At 39.7% G+C, this 22,466-nt stretch overlaps 1 protein-coding gene across 1 annotated transcript in view; it reads right to left on the bottom strand.

Annotated features, from left to right (window-relative positions):
- Positions 1–960: 960 nt before the first annotated feature.
- Positions 961–22,466, bottom strand: part of LOC103080295 (argonaute RISC component 4) — a 41,592-nt gene continuing 20,086 nt past the window's right edge. The window contains exons 4-18 of the mRNA XM_007453831.1: positions 21,669–21,850; positions 21,358–21,494; positions 21,153–21,287; positions 20,374–20,461; positions 18,023–18,170; positions 17,661–17,780; positions 17,394–17,522; positions 17,018–17,151; positions 15,740–15,924; positions 14,514–14,673; positions 10,876–11,191; positions 10,591–10,725; positions 3,605–3,706; positions 3,151–3,350; positions 961–1,069 (exon numbers count right to left, since the gene is read on the bottom strand). Coding sequence (XP_007453893.1) covers positions 961–1,069; positions 3,151–3,350; positions 3,605–3,706; positions 10,591–10,725; positions 10,876–11,191; positions 14,514–14,673; positions 15,740–15,924; positions 17,018–17,151; positions 17,394–17,522; positions 17,661–17,780; positions 18,023–18,170; positions 20,374–20,461; positions 21,153–21,287; positions 21,358–21,494; positions 21,669–21,850 — 2,280 coding nt within the window. The remainder of the gene's footprint in view (positions 1,070–3,150; positions 3,351–3,604; positions 3,707–10,590; positions 10,726–10,875; positions 11,192–14,513; positions 14,674–15,739; positions 15,925–17,017; positions 17,152–17,393; positions 17,523–17,660; positions 17,781–18,022; positions 18,171–20,373; positions 20,462–21,152; positions 21,288–21,357; positions 21,495–21,668; positions 21,851–22,466) is intronic.

Raw genomic sequence — 22,466 nt, forward strand, 5'->3', positions numbered from 1 at the left:
AATAGCTGATAAAAATCATACCGAAATCTCATCTAAAAAACTACACTGTCAGGGGGAGGAAGAGGAGGGACTTTAAAAAATGTTTATTGCCAAAGTTAACTTGCTATGAGAAAAGTTTAAAAATCATTTAGATCTAACAAACCACACAGCAGCATAAAATGGGCATTTTTGAAAACTCTGAAAAATACTGAAAGCTAATTTTTTTCAAAGAGGGGGAAACATGAGTACTTTTTACCATGGCAGTGTTATCTGTCACCATGACATGCATCACATGTGTTACACATTCACAAAAGTCAACCAAATAAGAGAACTGCCTGTCTGAATCTGCAGCCAAATATAGTGCAATTGCCTGGCAGCCTGTACTTGCACCAGCACAAGTCTGTAGAGATCAATACATAAAGTAGTAAAACTAATAAAACTCTGTAAAACTTTCAAAAATTAATGCTCGTTAAAGGCATTTACAGTGGCGAAGTCAGAAATCTCCATTAAAAAGCCTATTGACCCACACAATTAAATAGTTACACTGAACTGAAGTAGATTGGTTTTTCTCTCCCATTTATGCATATACCCCACTCGACGAATACAGAAAAAAAGGAATAAGCTTGTCTTGTAAGACTAGAGGGATGCGGTGAACACCACAGCTAGCAAAATAGTCCATAGAAACCTTTCTCATAAAGTCCTTTAGAAAGTTCAGGCTGATTAGCCTTTGCATGATGAGGTAAAAATTCAGTCCAGTGCATCAGAAAAGATAATCAATGAGTATCTATTACTTTAAAAAAATGGCTCAATTTTGTGGATGCATCAGACAGTGCTGCAAAGTATAGATTCAGGGCAACTATTCTGAGTTGCTGGTAGAGGACCACCTGAAGTCAACTTGGCTCTCTCTAGAGGCAGTAGGCGTTTGAAACATTTTGAGCCTGCATGGGGTGCCAAACTGGTTGAATTCTTTTTCTGAGACTCTCAGGCAAAATACATCGTGTGCTGGGTATCATGGTGGATCTGCACAGCTTTAGCCAAGGCCTGAGGATCTCGGCCATTGCTCTGTCCTGACACATGACTGCCTTCCGCACTGTAAAGAAAAGAAAGCAAAAAAACCAAGAGTAACAAAAGACCACTTCAAACTCCACATGTTTCAAATAGCATGAATAGTACTAGATTCAAGATCTTGGGCTCAAGGTGTGGCTCCTTAAATAATTTGTAACGTCTCTCTCAACATCAGTTTGCTCAACTGAAAATGCAATACAACTTATTTAATGGGCTGCTGCAATTAATTAGAATAATGTCTGCAAAGACCCAAATCTTCAGCAGTGCCTACACAAGGACTTCCATTTGTCTGTTATGTCTGGTTAATGCCTACTTGTCCTTTAGGCTTCAGTCAAATGTCATTTCCCCCAAAGAAATCTTCCCTGATTCTGAAGTTCAGGTCAGAGCCACCTGGAATATACTTTCACAGAATCCTCCACTTTTATTTTATTTGAAAGATTATTATTTGGATAATTATTTATTTCCCTACTGGGATGTAACCTCCAAGAAAGCAGCCACTTTGTCTGTCTTACTCACCACTAAATCCCTAGTGCCTGCCACATAGCATTGCCTCAATAACCATTCGTTGAATGGATGAATGAATGAATGAATGAATGTGCTTAGCCCAGTGCTGGAACACAACAGATACTCAGCAAATGTTACTATGCCACCAGCCTTTCTTGTCTCCCCCTCACTAGCTATATGACCCTGGACAAGTAACAACTCCTCTGAACTTGATCTTTTAGGGTAAAAGTAACAACTTCTGAACATACCTTTTAAGGGCACCATGTGATAAAAGGCTTAGTAAATGGGAAATCACCATCCCTCTTCTAACTTCTCTACTTAAATTATTATTACCCTTATCATCTAGGCTCAAAATCTTAGTCATTTTTTACTTCATCCTCTTCTCTGTCACTCACATCCAATTAACTGTTGAATAATATCTATTTTATCCCAGGATTAGCCTTTTACGTTGAACAAAGGTAATCTTGCTCTAACATATTCTTCCAGCTTCATGCCTGGTATTCCCCTTTCAAATGCTCCAACCAAAGAAAACTTGCTATTGTTCAAACATGTCACTTGTCTTCTCTTCTTTGTGTCCATTATTCCCTCTGCCTGGAAAATTCTTTTCTCTTCTTTGTAGAGCCAAATCCTACCCATCCAGCTATGAAATCTCTAACAGACTTTCCTCTGATGTCCAATTGCACTTTCACTTATACTGCTATGGGCTAATTGTCAGTTTTATGTTTGCCTGTATTGTATCCCATACTGAAGCATAAAATCCCAGGAAACATGTCTTCCTCAACTTACAGTTTTTAGTACCTAGTACAGTGTTGGGCACACAGGCAATACCTAGTAAATGTGTTGAATGAATATGTATATTACAGAATGGAAGGTACAAAGCCACAGCTGGGCATTTTCCATCATAGCGTACTTTCAACCCGTACAGAAATAGACTTGCAGTGGAATGTCTACTATTTAGCAGCTGAATTCGGACTTGGGGAAGAGCCCAGAAACTGCTACACTTCACAGATGGTCATTTGGGAAAAAAAATTTAACGCAGAAAGCTTGTTTAGTTATTTAATAGTAGCTCAATAACAGGTCAATATGTCTGATTCTCCTGAGATCCTTATTTGGGGGTGAGAATGGTCTGGTACCCGACCTGTTCCCGACACAAACCCAGGTTCCCTCTGATACATCCTCCAAGACTGTACTGAAAGTAAAGTGAACTGGTCAGGACTTCCCCCTTGCATGGAGTGGAATCCACAGGCCTGTGACTGCTCTGACTGGAGCCAGGGCACTGAGCTGGACATCTTTTGAGGCTGCTTAGGACCTGAGCAGAACTGAAATGCATTTGGCTCTATGGGAAATCCACAGGCAGTTTCAAATGAGACTGCTTTTTGGGGCAGACTTTAGACACATCATACAAGTATGAACAAGCCTGGGCAATTTCTGGACCAAAAGTCACATTATCAGCTCTTAAAGGCACATGCAATTTTATTTGCTCCTTGAAATGTAAACCCTAAAAGGAAGGTTTAACTCTTCCTAAAAGTTTTCTATAGTAGCTCATTTTTTTAATATGCTGCTAACACAGACAGAAAGATTTTATTTGCCTGAGAAACTTGCCTGTCATGATCTTTATCCACCAGATGATACCTTGCCCTGAATGCTACAAGGCGGGCATAATAGGCAGGGGCTGGAATAGAGACTGAGCGTGTGCACCGCACATAGGTATGACATAGCTGGTAAGTTAGTAACTGGAGCTCATCTGCGGTGAAGCAGTTGTCATCCCACAAGACCTGGTAATGTGAAGGACGGCTGGTTCCCTGGAGAAAGAATTTTATGATTAATGTCTCTGACGTGGGTTGACGACCTGAGAGAATTGAAAGCTACTTAAATTCAGAAATATTCCTGCCTAGCACACCTACAAGCAGATACCTAGACCAAAAGATAACAGCTCTAGGATACAAGCATTAACAAAGTTGGGTACAGTGTTTCATAACAAGTCTACTCAAGCTAGTTGCTGAATTTGCAAACACCTCCCTATCAAATCAAAGACCTGGACTAGCTTCCAAACTACCTGAATTCCTGCATGACTACAGAGGTAAAAGTCAAACTCAGATGGATGTGTGATGGTGCTATCCACGGTAGTGCCTGCTGGTACATTGCCACTTTTCCCCACCTAAAAAAAAAAAAAAGTATAATTAGTCATCAAAGTGCTAAATTGAGCTCAAGCCATTAGTAACAAGTTAGTATACTGCTCTTAAGTGAACTCTTGAAAATCAGTTTAATTCAAGATGTTGAATTTTCTGTAACTTTCCATTAGCCCAACTATTTCAACCTCAGATATTTTCTCAAATATACTCCACTGTTTCTCTAAGGGAATCCAGACAAAGAATTATTTTACCTATGGCTTTGGGCTACATTATTGTCACCTATTTTACAGATGACACTTTGGTGTGTTCACAGAGGGGGAAAAAAAGACATTTAAGATGGATAAGCTTCCTGAGGGGGGAAAAAAACTCAGTTTTATTCCTTATTTGGAGTTAAAAAAAAAACAACCTACAACTTTCAGTAAAAGTTAAGATGAAGGAATCTGTGAACTGGTTCACCAGGTTCAACAAAATTAATACTTTTACAGGATCGATAAAATAATTCACTGGCACATGTATTGTCAGGAAGAGTGCATTGAAATGAGAATTAGGAAAACCACAGCTTCTGTTCTAAGCCCAGCCTTGCAACTACATACCTTGAACAAAGCGTAATATCTTTGGGCCTCAATCTAATCATCCATAAAATTAGGTGATGATCTCTGATACTTTTAAAATTCTAAAGTTCTTCTATAGCCAAATTCTAAAATCAAACTTCTAGAAAAGCAGAGAGGAGAACTTTAAGGAAAGGAATTAAATCTTGCTATTTGGTCAGTTTTCATCCACTTCTGCTTTACACATGGGTTCCACACGAGGTAGCACATTTAGCATATTGGCACAAATTTGATGGGAATTTATTTGGCTCCATTCTAACTATTGTTAACTTCAGCTGAAGATCATGCACCAATGCATATAATGATAACATACATGAGTATAGAAAAGTCTCATTCCATGAAATTCATATGTGATCTGGGGTACCTAGCTGGACAAGAGGAAATGTAACTGAGCTACAATCATTCTAGTATTGTTTCCCAAAGTGTATGCTTTAGAAATATTAGTTCTGCAGGATGTGTTTAGGTGTTTTATGGTCAAATAAATTTGAGTGATATGGGGTTAAACCACAGTTGAAAGGCTTTTCTATTGTATGACTTCTCAGAACCTTTATCTAGTAATGTATAATCTTTAAGAGGGAGATGGAGTATACAGCATTTCCCAAACTTATTTGACCATAGAATCCCTTTTTAAAAATCTCTTGGAATCTACAGATGAGAACCTAAAGAGGTGCTGCCCTGGGGAAAAGGGGGTCCAGCCATGTTCATTTCAATAATTATTGCTTGAGCACCATGTGCAAGGCTCTGCAACAGATGTTGGGGATGAGAGACAGAGTCACAGAGAGAGCTAAAAAACCTGCCCTCCTGCTCTTCATGAAAGTCACAGGCAATGAACTGCAATGCAATGTAATAAGGGCCTTATGGAAGGCACTGGGAAAAGCTGGTGGGAGGAAATGGTTGAGCCATGCCTTATAGGATAAGTTCAGGTTGGATGGAGGGGACAAAATGAAAATGGAAACATTCCAATACCCCTTGCAGTCAGGAATGGATAAACAAACTGTGGTTCATCTACATCACAAAATACTACTCAGCAATACAAAAGGAACAAACTACTGATACACACAATAACGTGGATGAATCTCAAATGCATTATGCTAAGTAAAAGAAGCCAGACCAAAGGCTACGACTTCTTTTCATATGACATACTGGGAAAAACAAAACTATAGGGACGGAATATACATCAGTGGTTGTCAGGGGCTGTAGGTAAGGGAAAGGGTTGACTACAAAAGGGCATAGGAGAGTTTTTATGTGTGACAGAATCATTCTATATATTAAGGTGGTAGTTTTACACAACTGTATGCATTTGTCAAAACATGCAGAACAGTATGCTAAAAATAGTGAATTTTACTGTGTCTGTATTATATCTTATTATAAAAATAATGGGGAAAAAAAAGGTGGGATGGATGTGGTCATTCCAGGGATAAAAATACACAATGTATATGGGAAATGGAAATAGTCACGTTCCTAATGAAAGGTGTGTGGGGGCATGGTGAAGGATCAAACTGAATGTGTTTTGGCTACCGTGGGAAAACACTGAGCACCATAAGGAAGCATCTGGTAGGCAACAGGGGTGACATGAAGATTTCTGAGCAGTGCAGTGGCAGGATAAGATCTGTATTTTAAAAACCTAGCCCTCAGAATGGCCACCATCAAACAATCTACAAACAATAAATGCTGGAGAGGGTGTGGAGAAAAGGGAACCCTCTTGCACTGTCGCTGGGAATGTAAATTGATACAGCCACTATGGAGAACAGTATGGAGGCTCCTTAAAAAACTACAAATAGAACTGCCATACGACCCAGCAATCCCACTACTGGGCATATACCCTGAGGAAACCATAATTCAAAAAGAGTCCTGTACCAGAATGTTCATTGCAGCTCTATTTACAATAGTCAGGAGATGGAAACAACTTAAATGTCCATCATCAGATGAATGGATAAAGAAGATGTGGCACATATACACAATGGAATATTACTCAGCCATAAAAAGAAACGAAATCCCTTTTTAAAAATCTCTTGGAATCTACAGATGAGAACCTAAAGAGGTGTAATAAGGTGGATAGACCTAGAGTCTGTCATACAGAGTGAAGTAAGTCAGAAAGAGAAAGACAAATACCGTATGCTAACACATATATATGGAATTTAAGAAAAAAAAAATGTCATGAAGAACCTAGGGGTAAGACAGGAATAAAGACACAGACCTACTAGAGAATGGATTTGAGGATATGGGGAGGGGGAAGGGTAAGCTGTGACAAAGCAAGAGAGAGGCATGGACATATATACACTACCAAACGTAAAACAGATAGCTAGTGGGAAGCAGCCGCATAGCACAGGGAGATCAACTGCTTTGTGACCGCCTGGAAAGGTGGGATAGGGAGGGTGGGAGGGAGGGAGACGCAAGAGGGGAAAAAAAAAAAAAGAAAGATCTAATTTAAAACAAACAAACAAACAAAAAAACCTAGCCCTGACAGTAGGTGGAGGATGCATTTGTGAAGGAGGAATGGAGACAGGGAGACAGCTAGGAGTCTCCTGCAATACTGAAGAGTTCCGCCTAGGGCAGATGGAACACACAAGAGGAAGAATTGAGCCAAGAGATTTCAGGGCAGAGCACAGAGAATTGTTTGACCCACTGAACATGGGAAGCGGGGACAGGAATAGAGGAGAAGCATTTAAAGACAACTCTGAAGTTTCTCACTTGGCTGACTAATATATAGCGATGCTAAGCAACAGAAGAATAGTAAAATTGGGGAAGGAATAGCTTTTAGATGTGGATAAAACAATAAGGAGAAGGTTTAGATGTGCTTTGCTTGAAATGCCTGTGGTAGATTGTATCACTGGTGCCAAATATTCCCATGCCCGTCCCTGGAGGAGGATTATACATCCTTACCCAATTAACTCAGAAGTGGCCACGTAACTTCCTTTGGCTAATAAAATGTGGTGTGAAATGTCCTACTTCTGGGCAGAAGCTTTAACAGCCAGCATATGGCTTGTCATGTATCTTTTTTCCCCTCTACTACAATGACTGGTGAAGTTCCAGACAGATGCTTCTCTGTCAGCCTAGGTTCCAAAGGGAGGACAGCGAGGTCCCAGCTGTAGCAGTGCCACAATGAATGTGTAATGTGAACAAGAAATAAATCTTAGTAAGCCACTAAGACTTCGGAGTCTTTTGTTACCACAGCACAGCCCAGCCTATCTTGACTGACACAATGCCTACAGAGCATCTAAGTAAACTGGTAGACAGTTAGAAGTGCAGATCAGAAGCTGCATAGAAATACAGATTTAGGAATCTATAACCAAGTAAGTGAATCCGGAAAAGTAGGTGAGACTAAGGGAGTTGAAATTGAGAAGAGAAGAGAGAAATATGAAATGCCAGGAAGCATCAATGTTTAATGGACAGAGGAAGAAGAGGAGTCAAAGAAAGCCTAATTACAGAGGTAGGTAGTGAGCCTGGAAAATCATATTGCTAAGGCCAAAGAAGGCAAACATCCATAAGTGCTTCAAAGAGGTCAGTGTGGGAATTTGGCAAGATATCGCTGGATTCGAAATGAGCAAGTCATTGAGAGAACGACCTCAGTGGAGTCAGTAAAATAAAAGTCAGGCAACAGAGAACTGAAGTATTACGTGGGAAGATACAAAAAGAAAATCAAGTCTTTTTTTCCTATAAGTTTGGTCATGAAAGGGAGGAAAGAAAAAATGGCAGGTAGATTGAGGGAGAAGGGAAGTTTTGAGGGAGACTGAGGAAGAGTTGAGAAACTTTAAAAGGTGAGGAGAAGAAAGCAATGAAATGGGGAAAACTGAAATTTTGTTTTGTTTTGTTTTTTGTGGTACGCGGGCCTCTCACTCTTGTGGCCTCTCCTGTTGCGGAGCACAGGCTCCGGACGCGCAGGCTCAGCGGCCATGGCTCACGGGCCCAGCCGCTCTGCGGCATGTGGGATCTTTCCGGACCGGGGCACGAACCCGCGTCCCCTGCATCGGCAGGCGGACTCTCAACCACTGCGCCACCAGGGAAGCCCAGGAAAACTGAAATTTTGAAAAAAAAAAAAGGATAATTAATGAAGTGAGGCTCTAGAGAAGGCAGAAAGCATTAAAAACAAAAGCATAGGTGGAGGGAAAGAAAGCATAGGTGGAGAGATTAGCCTCTGAGATTCAAGGAAGAAAATAAGAAAACACAGATTTAGCTAAATTTGAAAGTAAAGGGGAGGAAGCCGAGAAAATTCATGCCTTTTCAATTTTGTTTTCTGGAGGAAATAGAAGGTTATTCTATTGTTGGCAATGTAAATTGTTGGCAACGAATGCTTCATGGATGGGGTTGGGGACTTGAGAAGAGTATAAAGGTTTAGAACAGATGTTATGGGAAATACGATAAATGAAAAATTGCAGCATCAAAGGCCTGGCTGAGATTTGCTGTCAAGAACTTGTATTATGGTTCATTATTAAATAAATGACTTTTTTCCTCAGCAACCTCAATCTGCCTAAGACTAGAAGCAAAAGAAATGGGCAAGTACACTAATTCAGAGTTGGAGACTGGCAAGAGGCATGTTTAGAGAATTGAAGATGCTGGTGTCAGGGGTGCAAAGTAGACCAAGGATTGGGACTGTCAATCTTCTAAGGTCAGGAGTGACACTGGATGGTCAAGAACAAGGCTATGAGATAGCTTGGGGGTTTAGGAAGATAGTCAGGGTCCTAAAGTTACATGAATAGTAAGTCAACAGCGGGATGGAGTGTGACTATGCAGTTAAGGAGGGGATGGCAGGATGTTTTGTGCCCAGAGCTCGGTCAAGAGCTCAGAGAATTTGAATGAGCAGAATTTAAGAAGTATTACCAAGTCAGAGTTTGGCAATTTGGAAGACAGTATTTTGAATCTGAGCTGATTGGTGGACCTGTGGCCCAAGGGTAAAACCTTAGCTCTCTAATGATTCAGAAAACAAGAAGAAACAGCTCAGCCTTGGATTAGAGACAGAAACTCCAATGTGGGAGCATGTGGGACTTCCCTGGTGGTGCAGTGGTTAAAAATCCGCCTGCCAATGCAGGGGACACAGGTTTGAGCCCTAGTCCAGGAAGATCCCACTTGCTGCGGAGCAACTAAGCCTGTGCGCCACAACTACTGAAGTCCGCGCACCTAGACCTCGTGTTCCGCAACAAGAGAAGCCACTGCAATGAGAAGCCCGCGCACTGCAACCAAGAGTAGCCCCCGCTCACCGCAGCTAGAGAAAACCCGCGTGTAGCAACAAAGACCCAACGCAGCCAAAAAGTAATTAATTAATTAATTAAAAAGAAAAATCTAATCCTTAAAAAAATAAAACAAACTAAGTGTGTACTAGAAAACAGTGGGAGTGACCCACAAGACAAACAAGATCAGGAAACAGAAAGAACTGGTCTCTCTGGGAGTGGATCAGGGAGGGCCTGAAAAAATTGAAGTAATGTCATAGAAAAGATCATAGAAGTAAAGTCATCCAACACTGTGTACCTAAAATTTACCTAGTTTACACATTAATATCAGACTATAAAAAGGTTACACAAAATGCCTTGTATCAAATGCTGGAAATTGTACCCAAAATTAACATTCATTTACTAAGTTAATCCTTAACAACAACCCTGTTCTTACCACACTTTACAGTTAGAACATTACGGCTTAGAGCAGTTAACCTGCCCATGGTTAGTAAATGTGACATCACAGGCATTCAAAGTGTGTACCCTAAGAATCCCTTGCACTGATGTAAAATCATTTGGAAGAGAAATTCTTCTTTATACCCTAGAACCATGCCTCAGGCGCTGGTAGCAAAAAACAGCAAACGGCAATAAAGTCCATGTAGTAAACCTTCCCTTTGGAGGTTTCCTGTATCACCATAGTGTACATAGCTTTTTTTAACTTCTCCCTCTAAAAACTCTAGAAACCAGTATTGCTGTCACATAAGAGAAATATTCAGTCTTGAAACCTGTATCATTCAAAATTGCTCATCTAAGCTCAATGGGAGTTAGTATGCTTATTAAATTATTATTAGGCACTTCTGCTTTAAAAAAAAAAAAAACTATACGTATGCCTACTCAAAAACACATTCACAGGACTTCCCTGGTGGTCCAGTCACTAATACTCTGCGCTCCCAATGCAGGGGGGCTGGGTTCAATCCCTGGACGGGGAACTAGATCCTGCATGCATGTGCAACTAAGAGTTCGCATGCTGCAATGAAGATCCTGCATGCCGCAACAAAGACCCGGCACAGCCAAAATAAATAAATAAATATTTTTTAAAAACCGAAAACATATTCACTTGCATCAGATAATAAAGCTTATCCTATGTGTTCTTACCCTCTCTGTTTTATCTGCACAGAAGAGTCGCGTGTGATGTCTTTTCTGCACCACAATATAGGTTATTCCTGGCCGGTAATCTTCTTCCAAACTAATACATGCCTTTCGAATTGCTATTAGTTCTGGCCAAGCTACCTAGGAGTTAGAAATAAAATGATGTTTAATTGAGAACTTGCCTATCTCTCAGGCATCTCTCAGATCTGATTTACTTGGAGTGGTAGATGGGAGGAAACCCAATCAGATACCTAGAAGCCCCAGAAGGCAACTATGGGATTAAGAGAGTACCTGTTTCATCTGTCCCTCGGATACCCCTCCACGGTAATAGATGATCCGAGTGGGTTTGAAGCGTGTGGATTTGTAGAACTGGATCAGCAGCTCTCGAACCATGTTAGTAAGGTCCTGGATTACCTCCTGACTATAGAGGAGCTCCTGGGAGATCTCCTGGCGGGACGTCTGCACCCGAACAGTGGCACAGTACCGGCTGGGGTGGCCGTCCATACTGCCAACGACAGCAGCAATGGAAGGCTTCTTCCCATCCCCTGCTGGGGGGTGCGTGACATCCGCTCCCAGGAAGATGACAGGCTGCTGGAACACCGAGGGCCTGCTCAGATTTAAGGAGACATTGCCACTCAGAAATATGGATGAAAATGTTTTTGTTTAGCAAGATCACCAGACATGATCACAGGCATAATCTTATAAGAATAAAGACGTGCCCATTGGGAGAGAACTCTAATGCTCACTGAGTATCTGTGCCACCCAGTACAATGAATCTGACCTGACTAAAGAAGCCAACATGGTTCTTCTGCAATAGTAGGAAGGGTAGCCAAGAAGAGGACCCAACCCAAATTTAACAAAATCTCTATGTGTAAAGGGAAAACTTTCCCAGAACAGGCTTTCTTGGGATCCTGGGATTTCTACAATGGATACTGAATTGCACAATGTACATGGAACTGGGACAAACCCCCCAATATATGAGACTTAGGGAAGAGAATAAAGTCTATCTCCTTCCCTATTTTATTTTCTCGATGTATTTATCACTTTTACCACATACTTTACTTATTTATTTTATTTATTGTACACACACACACACACACACACACACACACATACACACACAAATGTAAGCTCCATGAAGGCAGGAATTTTGTTTTGCTTTGTCTTGTTCACTGCTGTATCCCTAGTGCCTAAAACACTGCCTTGCTCACAGTTGGCACTCAACTAATATTTGCTAAAATAATGAATTCATTTATTTGGTACTAATTTATCTATGGAATTAAGGAGAAAATATCATGCATATATTACTTATCTGGTAAATTCTTTTTTTTTTTTTGCGTTACGCGGGCCTCTCACTGTTGTGGCCTCTCCCGTTGCGGAGCGCAGGCTCCAGACACACAGGCTCAGCGGCCATGGCTCCTGGGCCCAGCCGCTCCGTGGCATGTGGGATCTTCCCGGACCGGGGCACGAACCCGTGCCCCCTGCATCAGCAGGCAGACTCTCAACCACTGCGCCACCAGGGAAGCCCGATTTTTAAAGTATATCTAGGAGGCATCCCAAATCTGACAATCTCATGTAATAGGTACTAAAGATGAGGTTCCATGTGGGCAGAGCCTGGGTTGTATTTCTCTCTATATATCATCATACAACATGGGTTTGGCATAGTAGGGTATAAGAGCAAATGTATATACATAAGATACATACACAGAACATAATAACAGCTTACATATATTATGTACCAACCACTGTGCTAAGAACTTCACACGTATGAATTCATTTAGTCCTCACAACAATTCTATGAGGGTAGTACAATTATTATCACAGATTTCCAGGTTTAAAAAATGAGATATAAGAGGATAAGGAACTTGCTCAAGATTACACAGTTAGGAAGTGATAAAGCTGGAATCCGAACCCAGGAAGCCTGACAAAAAGGTCTGTACTCTATGCCACTATGCTACATTGTTTGGGGTAAAATTAAATCATGCTTTAGGTTAACTTCCCCCATGGTCTGTATACCTCATCTACCAATGTTGCAGGAAGGATTTATTTACCTAGAAGTTTCATTCAAGGACAAAAATGAGAACTGTGATACAACCGTATAAGAGTAAGGCACTCAAATTCACCTTCTTCTCAAGTATGAAAATCACTAATATCAAAGACAAAATTTAACTTCCCAAATCACTTCCACATACAGGATTTCACATAAAAACATCGTAGAGTAGACAAGTCAGATATTATCTCAACAGACAAGGAAACTACAAATTAACAAGGAGCTGCCCAATCTAAGAAATGGGCAAAGGACTGAACAGGCCCATCACAAAAGAGGATGTCCACTTAGCCAATAAACATATGAAAATGTGCTTAACATGATTAGTCATCAGAGGATTGCAAAGTAAAACCATCATGAGATACTATTACCCCCGACCAAAATGGCTAAAATTAAAAGGACTGATACCACCAAGTGTTGGCAAGAATATGAGCAACTAGAACTCTCAGTGGAAATATAAATTGGTACAACCACTTTGGAAAACTACAGTAGTCCCCCCTTATCTGCAGAGGATGTGTTCCAAGATGCCCAGTGGATGTACCAAATACTATATCTACTGGTTTTCTTTCCTGTACTAATGGATGGGTAGCATAAACAGCCTAAATACACTGGACAAAGGGATAATTCATGTCCAGGGCTGGATGGAGAGGGAGAGTTCGAGATTTCATCAGGCTACGCAGAATGGCACGCAATTTAAAACTTAAGAATTGGGACTTCCCTGGTGGTGCAGTGGTTAAGAATCCACCTGCCAATGCAGGGGACATGGGTTTGAACCCTGGTCCAGGAAGATCCCACATGCCGCGGAGCAACCAAGCCCATGTGCCACAACTACTGAGCCTGCGATCTAGAGCCCATGAGCCACAACTACGGAGCCCATGTGCCACAACTACAGAGCCCACGTGCCACAACTACTGAAGCCTGTGCACCTAGACCTCGTGTTCCACAACAAGAGAAGCCACCGCAATGAGAAGCCCGCACACCACAATGAAGAGTAGCCCCTGCTCGCTGCAACTAGAGAAAGCCCATGCTCAGCAACGAAGACCCAACTCAGCCAAAAATAAATAAATAAATAAATTAATTAATTAATTAAAACTGAAGAATTGTTTATTTATGGAATTTTTCCACTTAATATTTCCGGACAGAGGTTGACTGCAGGTAACTGAAACCAGGGAAAGTGAAACTGCAGATAAGGGGGGACTACTGTATTTGATAGTATCTATCAATGCTAAATACATATATTTTCTATAAGTCAGCAATTCCACTCTTGCAAGAGAAAGAGTACTTAATTCCACCAAAAATGTAGAAGACTTGTATAATAAATGTACAAGAATATCTAAAATTTTGTAGTGTATTCATAAAATGAAATAATACACAACAAAAAAGAAAAAACTACTTAAAATAGCAACATGAATGAATCTCATAGACATGATATTCAGCAAAAGAAGACAGACACAAAATAGTATATACTGTATGGTTCCATTTATATGAAGTTCAAAAACAGGCAAAACGAGGGAATTCCCTGGCGGGCCAGTGGTTAGGACTCTGAGCTTTCACTGCCAAGGGCACAGGTTCAATCCCTGGTCAGGGGAACTAAGATCCAACAAGCCGCAGGGTGTGGCCAGAAGAAAAACAGGCAAAACTAATCTATGATGCTGGAAGTCAGAACAGTCAGAACCTTTGGGGGTTATCTATTGGGAAGGGCCACGAGGAAGCCTGATGAGGTGCTGGATGTGTTCTATATTTAACCTGGGTGGTGGTTACATGAGTGCATACATATATAAGAAAAAGTAACCAAGATGTATATTTGAGATTTGTGTGCTTTATTGTAAATTATGTAAGTTAGAGCTTAAGAAACAAATGGAAAAAGAGTTCAGGATCTTACCTTTGATGAGGTACAAGCACGTTGTTAATTCCTCCGAGCTTTGCATTTATCTTCAGGCAAAGGTTGGAAAGGGTTTGAGGTGAGGTCTTCACTACATTTTTTACCTGGACACACTGTGTAGCCATACCCAGGAGGGTATCTCCAACACGTTTCACCTCCGCTACAAAAACAAGTTTATTAATTAATTTAAAAATGTTGATATATTCTCCTGATTACTAAAAGTAGACGGAAACACCCCACACACACACATTAACATTTACAGAGTGCCTACTATATACTGTACGTTGTGCTAGATGCTTTTCACGTGTGGTCCTTTCATCTGCTAAACCCCCAGGGCAATTTTTTTGAGTTTGGAAGGCTCTCTCCCTACCCTTTTCTTCCCTCCTGCAGGCTTTGAAGCCAGTCCACTTCCTTTATTCTACCATGCAGCCTGCCACCACTCACCACTCACTCAAGTCCCTTGAGGTTCCTTTTCCCACAGGACTGGTCTGGCAAAGAAATCAATCTCCCCAGCTCCTCCCTCTCAGTACACACAGCAGCCCTTTGAATTCTAAGGGATTTTTTTTTTCCTTCCTTCCCCTCCTCCCCCAAACACTACAGATAAAGAGAAGCTAACAAAAGAAACAAATATAGAGAGGGTTGAAGGCATTTTATAAAGTTCAAATGGTTGGTCTACATAGTTTCCAAATCCTTTACTTAGATGATAGCCAAAAGAACTTTGTATCATTCTTCTTATAAGAGATACAAACTAAGCAGCTCCTATTCTGGAAGTGGTAGGCTCCCCCCACTCTGATATTCCTAATTGCTTTTCACCAGACATTCCAGTTCTCCCCGTTTTGGGGACTATGGTAAAATGGCACTACCCTCATTACTACTGCATTTCCTGCCCACCATCCCACTTCCCCCACATAGGTTGGGTGGGCCATATAGCTGGTTGTGACCAAGAAATTGCAGAAGAACTCTCCAGGCTCTCTTTTCTCTCTGCCATGGAGCCAGCAACATTCCAAATAGTGACTGGGTTCCGGAGTGAAAATGATATGATGACATGGAGCAGAGGCTGCAGTCCACCCTCAGTGGACACATAGCAAAAGCAAAAAATAAAACTTTGTTGCTTTGAGCCACTGAGAGTTCGGGATTGTTTGTGACTGCAGCATAACCTAGTTTATCCTGACTGCTACAACTACTATTTGAAATCATCCCTCATTCAGCATTAAAGGGGTCCATACCATATACTGGCGTCTTCCCAGGCAAGATAACCACTATTAGCTGTAGGCCCACATATGTCATTTTCAGGTGTTTAAACATGGGCTCCACGCTGTCTGCACCTTGTGCATACTTGCAAAAACATGGCTGACCCTGGATGGGCATTCCTGCCTCCTTAGAGATTTTACGGAGCTGGTCAGTTAAACTCCTGTTAAAATAGAACCCGTGGCACAGTGCTTTCATTTCAGGGCACATTCTTAGTATTTATTTCCCTCTAAGATATTTCTTTCAGTTCGGTAAATTCTTAGCCAAATTTAGAAACAAATAAACAAACAAACAAAAAAACCCCATCTTTAACTGGTTGCCAAAAATAGCCTGGAAGTTGTATTTATAAGGCAGAAGACTCTGTATTATTAAACTATCAGATTATCATTTTGAATTTTTAAATAATTGTGCCTCAGCTGGGCCTCAGTGCCTAGAATAGCATTCCTGTTCAAAGATTTTTTTAAACATTCAAGTCAGTAATTCCAGACTGAAGAAAAAAGCAAGGTCAAAATTTCAGGTAACGTGTATTTTGGTAAGCCAGGTACAAGAATAGTTGGGTAAGCTTGTGTTCAACTGAGAACACAGAAACACACTGTCACAAAATCACCATATTTAGGATGACATTCAATCTTGTAATAGATTTGATTCAATAACAATGTCAAAAGAAATCATCACTTTAAGAAAAAGCAAAACTCATGGTCAAGTTTTAAATTTTGGATTTGTAGAAAGCTTTCAGAATGATTTGTTTTCTGCATTTGCCAATGTTTTGTAGGATTCCTTTCTTTCACCCCGGTTCCCTTTTCCCGTCGTGATTTTTCCACCCTTTTCACTAACTTCCTGTATATAGATAACTGCATCTGTAAGATGTGAATCAATGATCTTAGTCAGTGACCCTGCAGTAAAACAAGCTCTCTAGTACACTGTAATGATTAAAAATGAACTAGTTTTTATCTTAGCTGAAAAGATACAATTAACCCCAAAGGAAGCTTCTCTGAGAACTCAAGAATTTGCCAATCGGCACTGCTTCAGCCTTGTTAGTCACAAATTTCTGCTCTAAATGTAGAAGCTGAGTCAGATTCTTAACATAATTCCCAAGTCTGCGATTTACTATAAGAACAAGGTCTTTTTCCTATAGCCAGATGGTGTCACTATAGGAGTCTGGGATTCAGTGCCAGTGTACACAGCACATTCACATAAAGATGATATTTTCATATCTGGAAGGGATATTACTAAGCTGAAAATATGAAGATACTCACTTTAGTAAATCTTCCCTACATTGTTTCTGAGGCGCAAAACAAGCAACTGCCCAAACTTTAATTTCAATGCCAGCATAAAACTGCTTTCCTCGCATGTCCCAGACACCCTGGTTGGGTGTGGCTACCGTTTTATTCTTTAAAAAAAAAAACACACAAAAAAAGAAACAAAAGAAAAGAGAAAAGACATTACAATCTAAGGCCATTTTAAAGTTGATGAGGGGATAAACAAAACTCTATTTGATATTAGCCAAAAGACAAAAAGCAGTAATGAGCAAAGCTATGAGTAAATTCAGTGTGGTGTAGTGGAAAAACCCTGGATTCATCCCTTTTTGATTGGTTGTTGGAAGAAGCTTGCTGAATAAAATAAAAAGCTTACCCGGCCTCCGTATTGCAGCATTGGTGCTGGAAGTACCCTGCCTGTGAGCTCAGTCATTTCATTGTGGACAACAATACCAAATTCTTTAAGATATGGATCAGGTCCGCCCACCATGCTGTTACTCTTCACCTAAAGAACAGGAAAGCCTGCATATATAAAAACCAAAGAGTAACTGTGTCCCATCAGGCATTTTCTATTGTTTTTTTTTGTTTTTTGTTTTTTTCCCATCTGAAAGCTAGCTTATCTTAAAGACCATGCCTTACTGACCAGTCTACTGATTTCTTCTTGCCTGTCAGGAGCAGATCTTGCTGTGGCTTTGATCATCGTGGAAGTCTGATTGTCTGTGAGTTTCTTTATACACCGTTGTCCTGCCACTATATTACAAACCTACCAAGAGGCAAAGAGGAATTAGTTTGTGTAATGGGCTTCTACATCTTAAGCCTTTGCTGAACTGTACCTTACATCTTCCATTTCCAAAAAAATGAAAATTCTGTTATATGGTGAAGTTATCTGTCCAAAGTATTTTAGAGATTAATATTAAATTCTATCACTAGTTTAGAACATTTCTTTTTTAAAAAACACATTCAAGAGATTGGCAGATTGGCAAAAGAAAATTTAGTTTAGCTTACCTCAAGTGGCAAGTAGGTATGCTTTTGTTCTTGTCCCACCTGGAGACAGGGAAGATGGGGGTATTTCAGTTGCAGACTATACTTTTGCTTAAAATATTGAGCTACTGTACATTCCATTGCTTGCCCATTTTCTAGCTGTAAGGGAAAACTATAAAAGAGAATGTCTTTTTAGAAATTTCTTCAAGTTGTTTGTTTTTTTTTTCAAATAAGCAAACAAACAAAAGCCTACTAACATTTTCTACCTTGACCAGTCACTTAAAAAAAAAGGTCAATCTTTATTTGGCCATTTTCACTTAAGCCATTTTAGGGTTTAATCAGGATAGCGATTTTGTTGGAATTTTACATGTTTGTTTGTTGAAGCTAAGATGAGAAAATTTTTAATTAAAATGGAAAAAGAATTTAAATCAAGAAGAAGCCGCAGAACCAGAAAATACACAGACTTACTAGAGAGGTCAGTTAACACCTACAGATACAAATACAATCGCTTGCTGGCTTCTTAGAGATGAGTAAATTCAAATAAGGTCCTGGGTCATCCACAGATGATAACTTAAGATAACTTTTGAGAAAATGAATGTAGCAGAGTTACTGGGGCCACATCTTCAGATCCCCAAACCAGGACAAACATATGTGGATTTGGAGGCCACAAGACCAGATACATGAACTTGAGACTGTGTCAAGATATTTGGTATAAACTGGGGAGCATGATTTAAGAGACTCTCCTGATTTTGCTCTTCCAGTGGACAAATTATCTCAAACACTTGGCATAATAATTACTTTAATCTTGCTTTCTTAGCTGTTAATGGCCCACAAAGTAATAATGCAGTGAGGATCACGTATGTGATATTTAAATCTATGTGCTTTTAATTTTCATGCAAAGATTATATAGTTCTATAAGTATAGTTATTCTTACAGGGTACTGTGAAGTAATTAAATAATGAGAAAGATAGTTCTTTTTGAAACAAATGCTATAATTCTCAACAGTGACTTCTTTTCCTTAGAGAATGAAGTCAATGGTATAACATGAAGAATATACGGAACATCACTTTACAAGTCAAGAAATTCATGTGATGTGTACATGAGTTCATACTGAAGAATTTATTCAAATCAGACTGAATTTTTATACTACATTTATCCAGAGGCCACCCCAAAATTTCAGTTATCTAGAACAAAGCACTCCAAGTGATTTTGATGTACACTTGTTGGAAAAAGTCTTCTGAGTGAGGAAAATAATGTAAAGTTAACATAGTTAAGTTTATGCTCTTTACTTAGAAAAGCCAATATTCATATTTATGTCACACATGAGTTTAATGATCTTGATTACAAGAATAAAACTTACATATATGGTAACTTAAAAAGCACTTTAATATATATTTTCTCATTAGGTATAGCTCACAGTGGACTAGAAGCTGGGTGATTAGAAAACTGAAATTGAGTAAGCATAAATAAATGTGCTGCTGGAGGCATACCATACACACGGACAGCTGGAAGAATTGACAGCTAGCTACAAAAAGGGGGGAGAAAAATCCACATAAAGCACAAAGCAATATGTATCTTCCCATGACAGCTTTTATGACTTACAGGCCTTAATAGATCCTTCAGGCCATGCATTGAGAATTACAACACTATAATAAATGATGTTCATAAAGATGACTCTGCATCATTATATAAAAGTTGATCTATGTTTAGCATACTCTGTTTAATAGGTGAAATGACTTCCCTGGTGGCACAGTGGATAAGACTCTGTGCTCCCAATGCAGGGGGCCCAGGTTCGATCCTTGGTTAGGGAACTAGGTCCCACATGCATGCCACAACTAAGAGTTCACAGGCCACAACTAAGGAGCCCGTGTGCCGCAACTAAAGAAGCTGGTGAGCCGCAACTAAGACCTGGTGCAACCAAATAGAGAAATAAATATTTTTAAAAAAAGAGAAAGAAAAACTGGCTGGATCATAATTACATTTACAAAAAAAAAAAAAAGAGGTGAAATGAATTAAAGGCATGAAATATGTTTTATAAATATTTCTATCAAAAATATTTAAAATTTTTTCTATTTTATTTATTTTTATTTTTATTTTTTATTTTTTTGACCGCTATGTGTGTGGCATGTGGCATGCAGAATCTTAGTTCCTTGACCAGAGATCGAACCTGAGCTCCCTGCAGTGGAAGCGTGGAGTCTTAACCAATGGACCACCAGGGAAGTCCCTTAAAACATTTTTAAAGCTTCAGTGCTTTAAAGTGAAGATCTAGGTGATTTTTTAAATTAAAATATGGGATACCAATTTCTCAAATTATTATAGTAGCTTCCTTTGTTACAAAAAATATAATGGTACAATTTTAGATGTGGTTAACATACGTCTGATGACTGGCTGGCCGTCTAGTCACATTACACACTCGATATTTTCGTTTCATCTGTCCACAGTGGGTCACCTCAACTTTAAGACCTGAAGTCAAAACAGTCAAAAGAGCAGTATTAATTAAAATCACAGTGACAAGAAAATACTCGAAGGTTGTCTTCAGAAAGGCATAGCACTGTACAGGACAAAAGTTGCAAGGATATGGGAACAATTTCATCATGCATAGGCAAAAAAGCCTCAGCCAAGCAGAAAAAATTAGAACCCAGATGACTTAAGACTTTCAACCTACTTTGATGTATTACTTCATCCAATAAGTATCTATCAAGCGTCAACTATGTTTTGGTGCTTATTCTTGGGTCTGGAGATAGCCCTAATGAAGCTTATGGTATAATGAGAGAAGATAGCTAACAACAGGTAAAGAAGCAAAGAAATTCTGAGAATAAATGAACTTGTGTTATTTTATTAAAATGGAAGTTTCTAAGTAAGTAAAAGTAACAGTTACTAAGTTCCTGACATGTGCCAGGTACTGTGCTACTGTATAAAGAAGCTTTATACACTTAGTTGCATTTAATTCTCACAACAATCTTACAAGATACACGTTATCTTTATCTTAGAGATGAATAAACTAAGGCTCACAGTGGTTAAATAACTTGCCCAAAGTCCCAATGATAAAACTGGCAGGAATGGGATGGAAGCCCAGGTGTGTCTGACTGCAAGACCATGCTCCTTGCACCATGCTAAGCTGCCTCTCCAAGTCCACAGTAATGCAAATACCTACCTCTGATTTCTTTGGTAAACTTGACACGCTGGGAGTCTGTTAGGGGTTTGGTCTGTTCATTGATGTTCTGAATGTCTAAAACCTCACACATGAACTCAATGATAGGCTGAGCCCGGTAGAAAGCAGTTGCAGATACTAACAAACAGAGAAGGATACTTAGCTTCAGGGAAAGAAAGAGTAAAGGGTAAAGAGAGTTCCATCTTACCATCAATATTCAGCATCATATTCCACATGGCAGGTCTCACAGACTGATGAAAGCCAAACCAAACCTCCCTGCCCCCTCCCAGAGGGTGGTAGTAACCTTCAGGAGGTGAGAAAAAGGAGCGACCCACTGGAGTGTACCTGGAGAAACAAGAGTTTGCATGTTTCACAGTAAAAACTTGAGTTTTTCATTTCACTCTCAATTTTGTAAACTGAAACCAAGTTTGAACTATGGCTTGTGCAGAAACCTTTCAATGTCTCCAATGCAACCTAGCAAAAAAAGTCTGACATTTGTGGCAAAGAATTCAAACTAACCTCATGGAGGGAAGGTGTCTTGTGATAACATCAAGTGCTTGAACTGAGTCATCTGGGACTTCATTCAAGTGCCCGGCCAAAGCTTCTAAAAGCAACTGAAGGCTCACAACTGATACCCACTGAACAGACACTTTAAAAGTCTGGTCTTTACCCTCACCTGGAAGGGTCACTTCCATATCAACCTAAGGAAAAATACATAAAATACATACACATACATGTTTACAAAGGCTGAGACATCCCAGGAATATTCATATAGTATATGCATAAGGATGTTTAACACTTTCTATAACTGCAAAACACTGGAAACAACCTATGTTCCATCAGTAGGGGAATAATTTAATATTGAATATTATGTAATAGTTAAAAATAAGGTAGATGCTACAACATGGATGAACCTTGAAAACATTATGCTAAGTGAAATAAATAGCCAGACATAAAATGACAAATACTATATGATTCCACTTATATGAGGTACCTAGAATAGTTAAATTCATAAATACAGAAAGTAGAATAGTGGTTACCAGGGATGGGGGGGAGAAAATGGGGAGTTATTGTTTAATGGGCACAGAGTTTGAGTTTGGGATGATGAAAAGTTCTAGAGATGGCTAGTGGTCACAGTTGCGTAACAATGTGAATATATTTAATGCCACTGAATTGTACACTTAAAAATGGTTAAAATAGTAAATTTTATGTTATATATATTTTACCACGATAAAAAAATTGAATTAAAAAAATAAGGTAGGGCTTCCCTGGTGGTGCAGTGGTTGAGAGTCCGCCTGCTGATGCAGGGGACACGGG

Source organism: Lipotes vexillifer, unplaced genomic scaffold, assembly GCF_000442215.2.
Source record: "Lipotes vexillifer unplaced genomic scaffold, Lipotes_vexillifer_v1.1 scaffold213, whole genome shotgun sequence".
Taxonomy (NCBI): domain Eukaryota; kingdom Metazoa; phylum Chordata; class Mammalia; order Artiodactyla; family Lipotidae; genus Lipotes; species Lipotes vexillifer.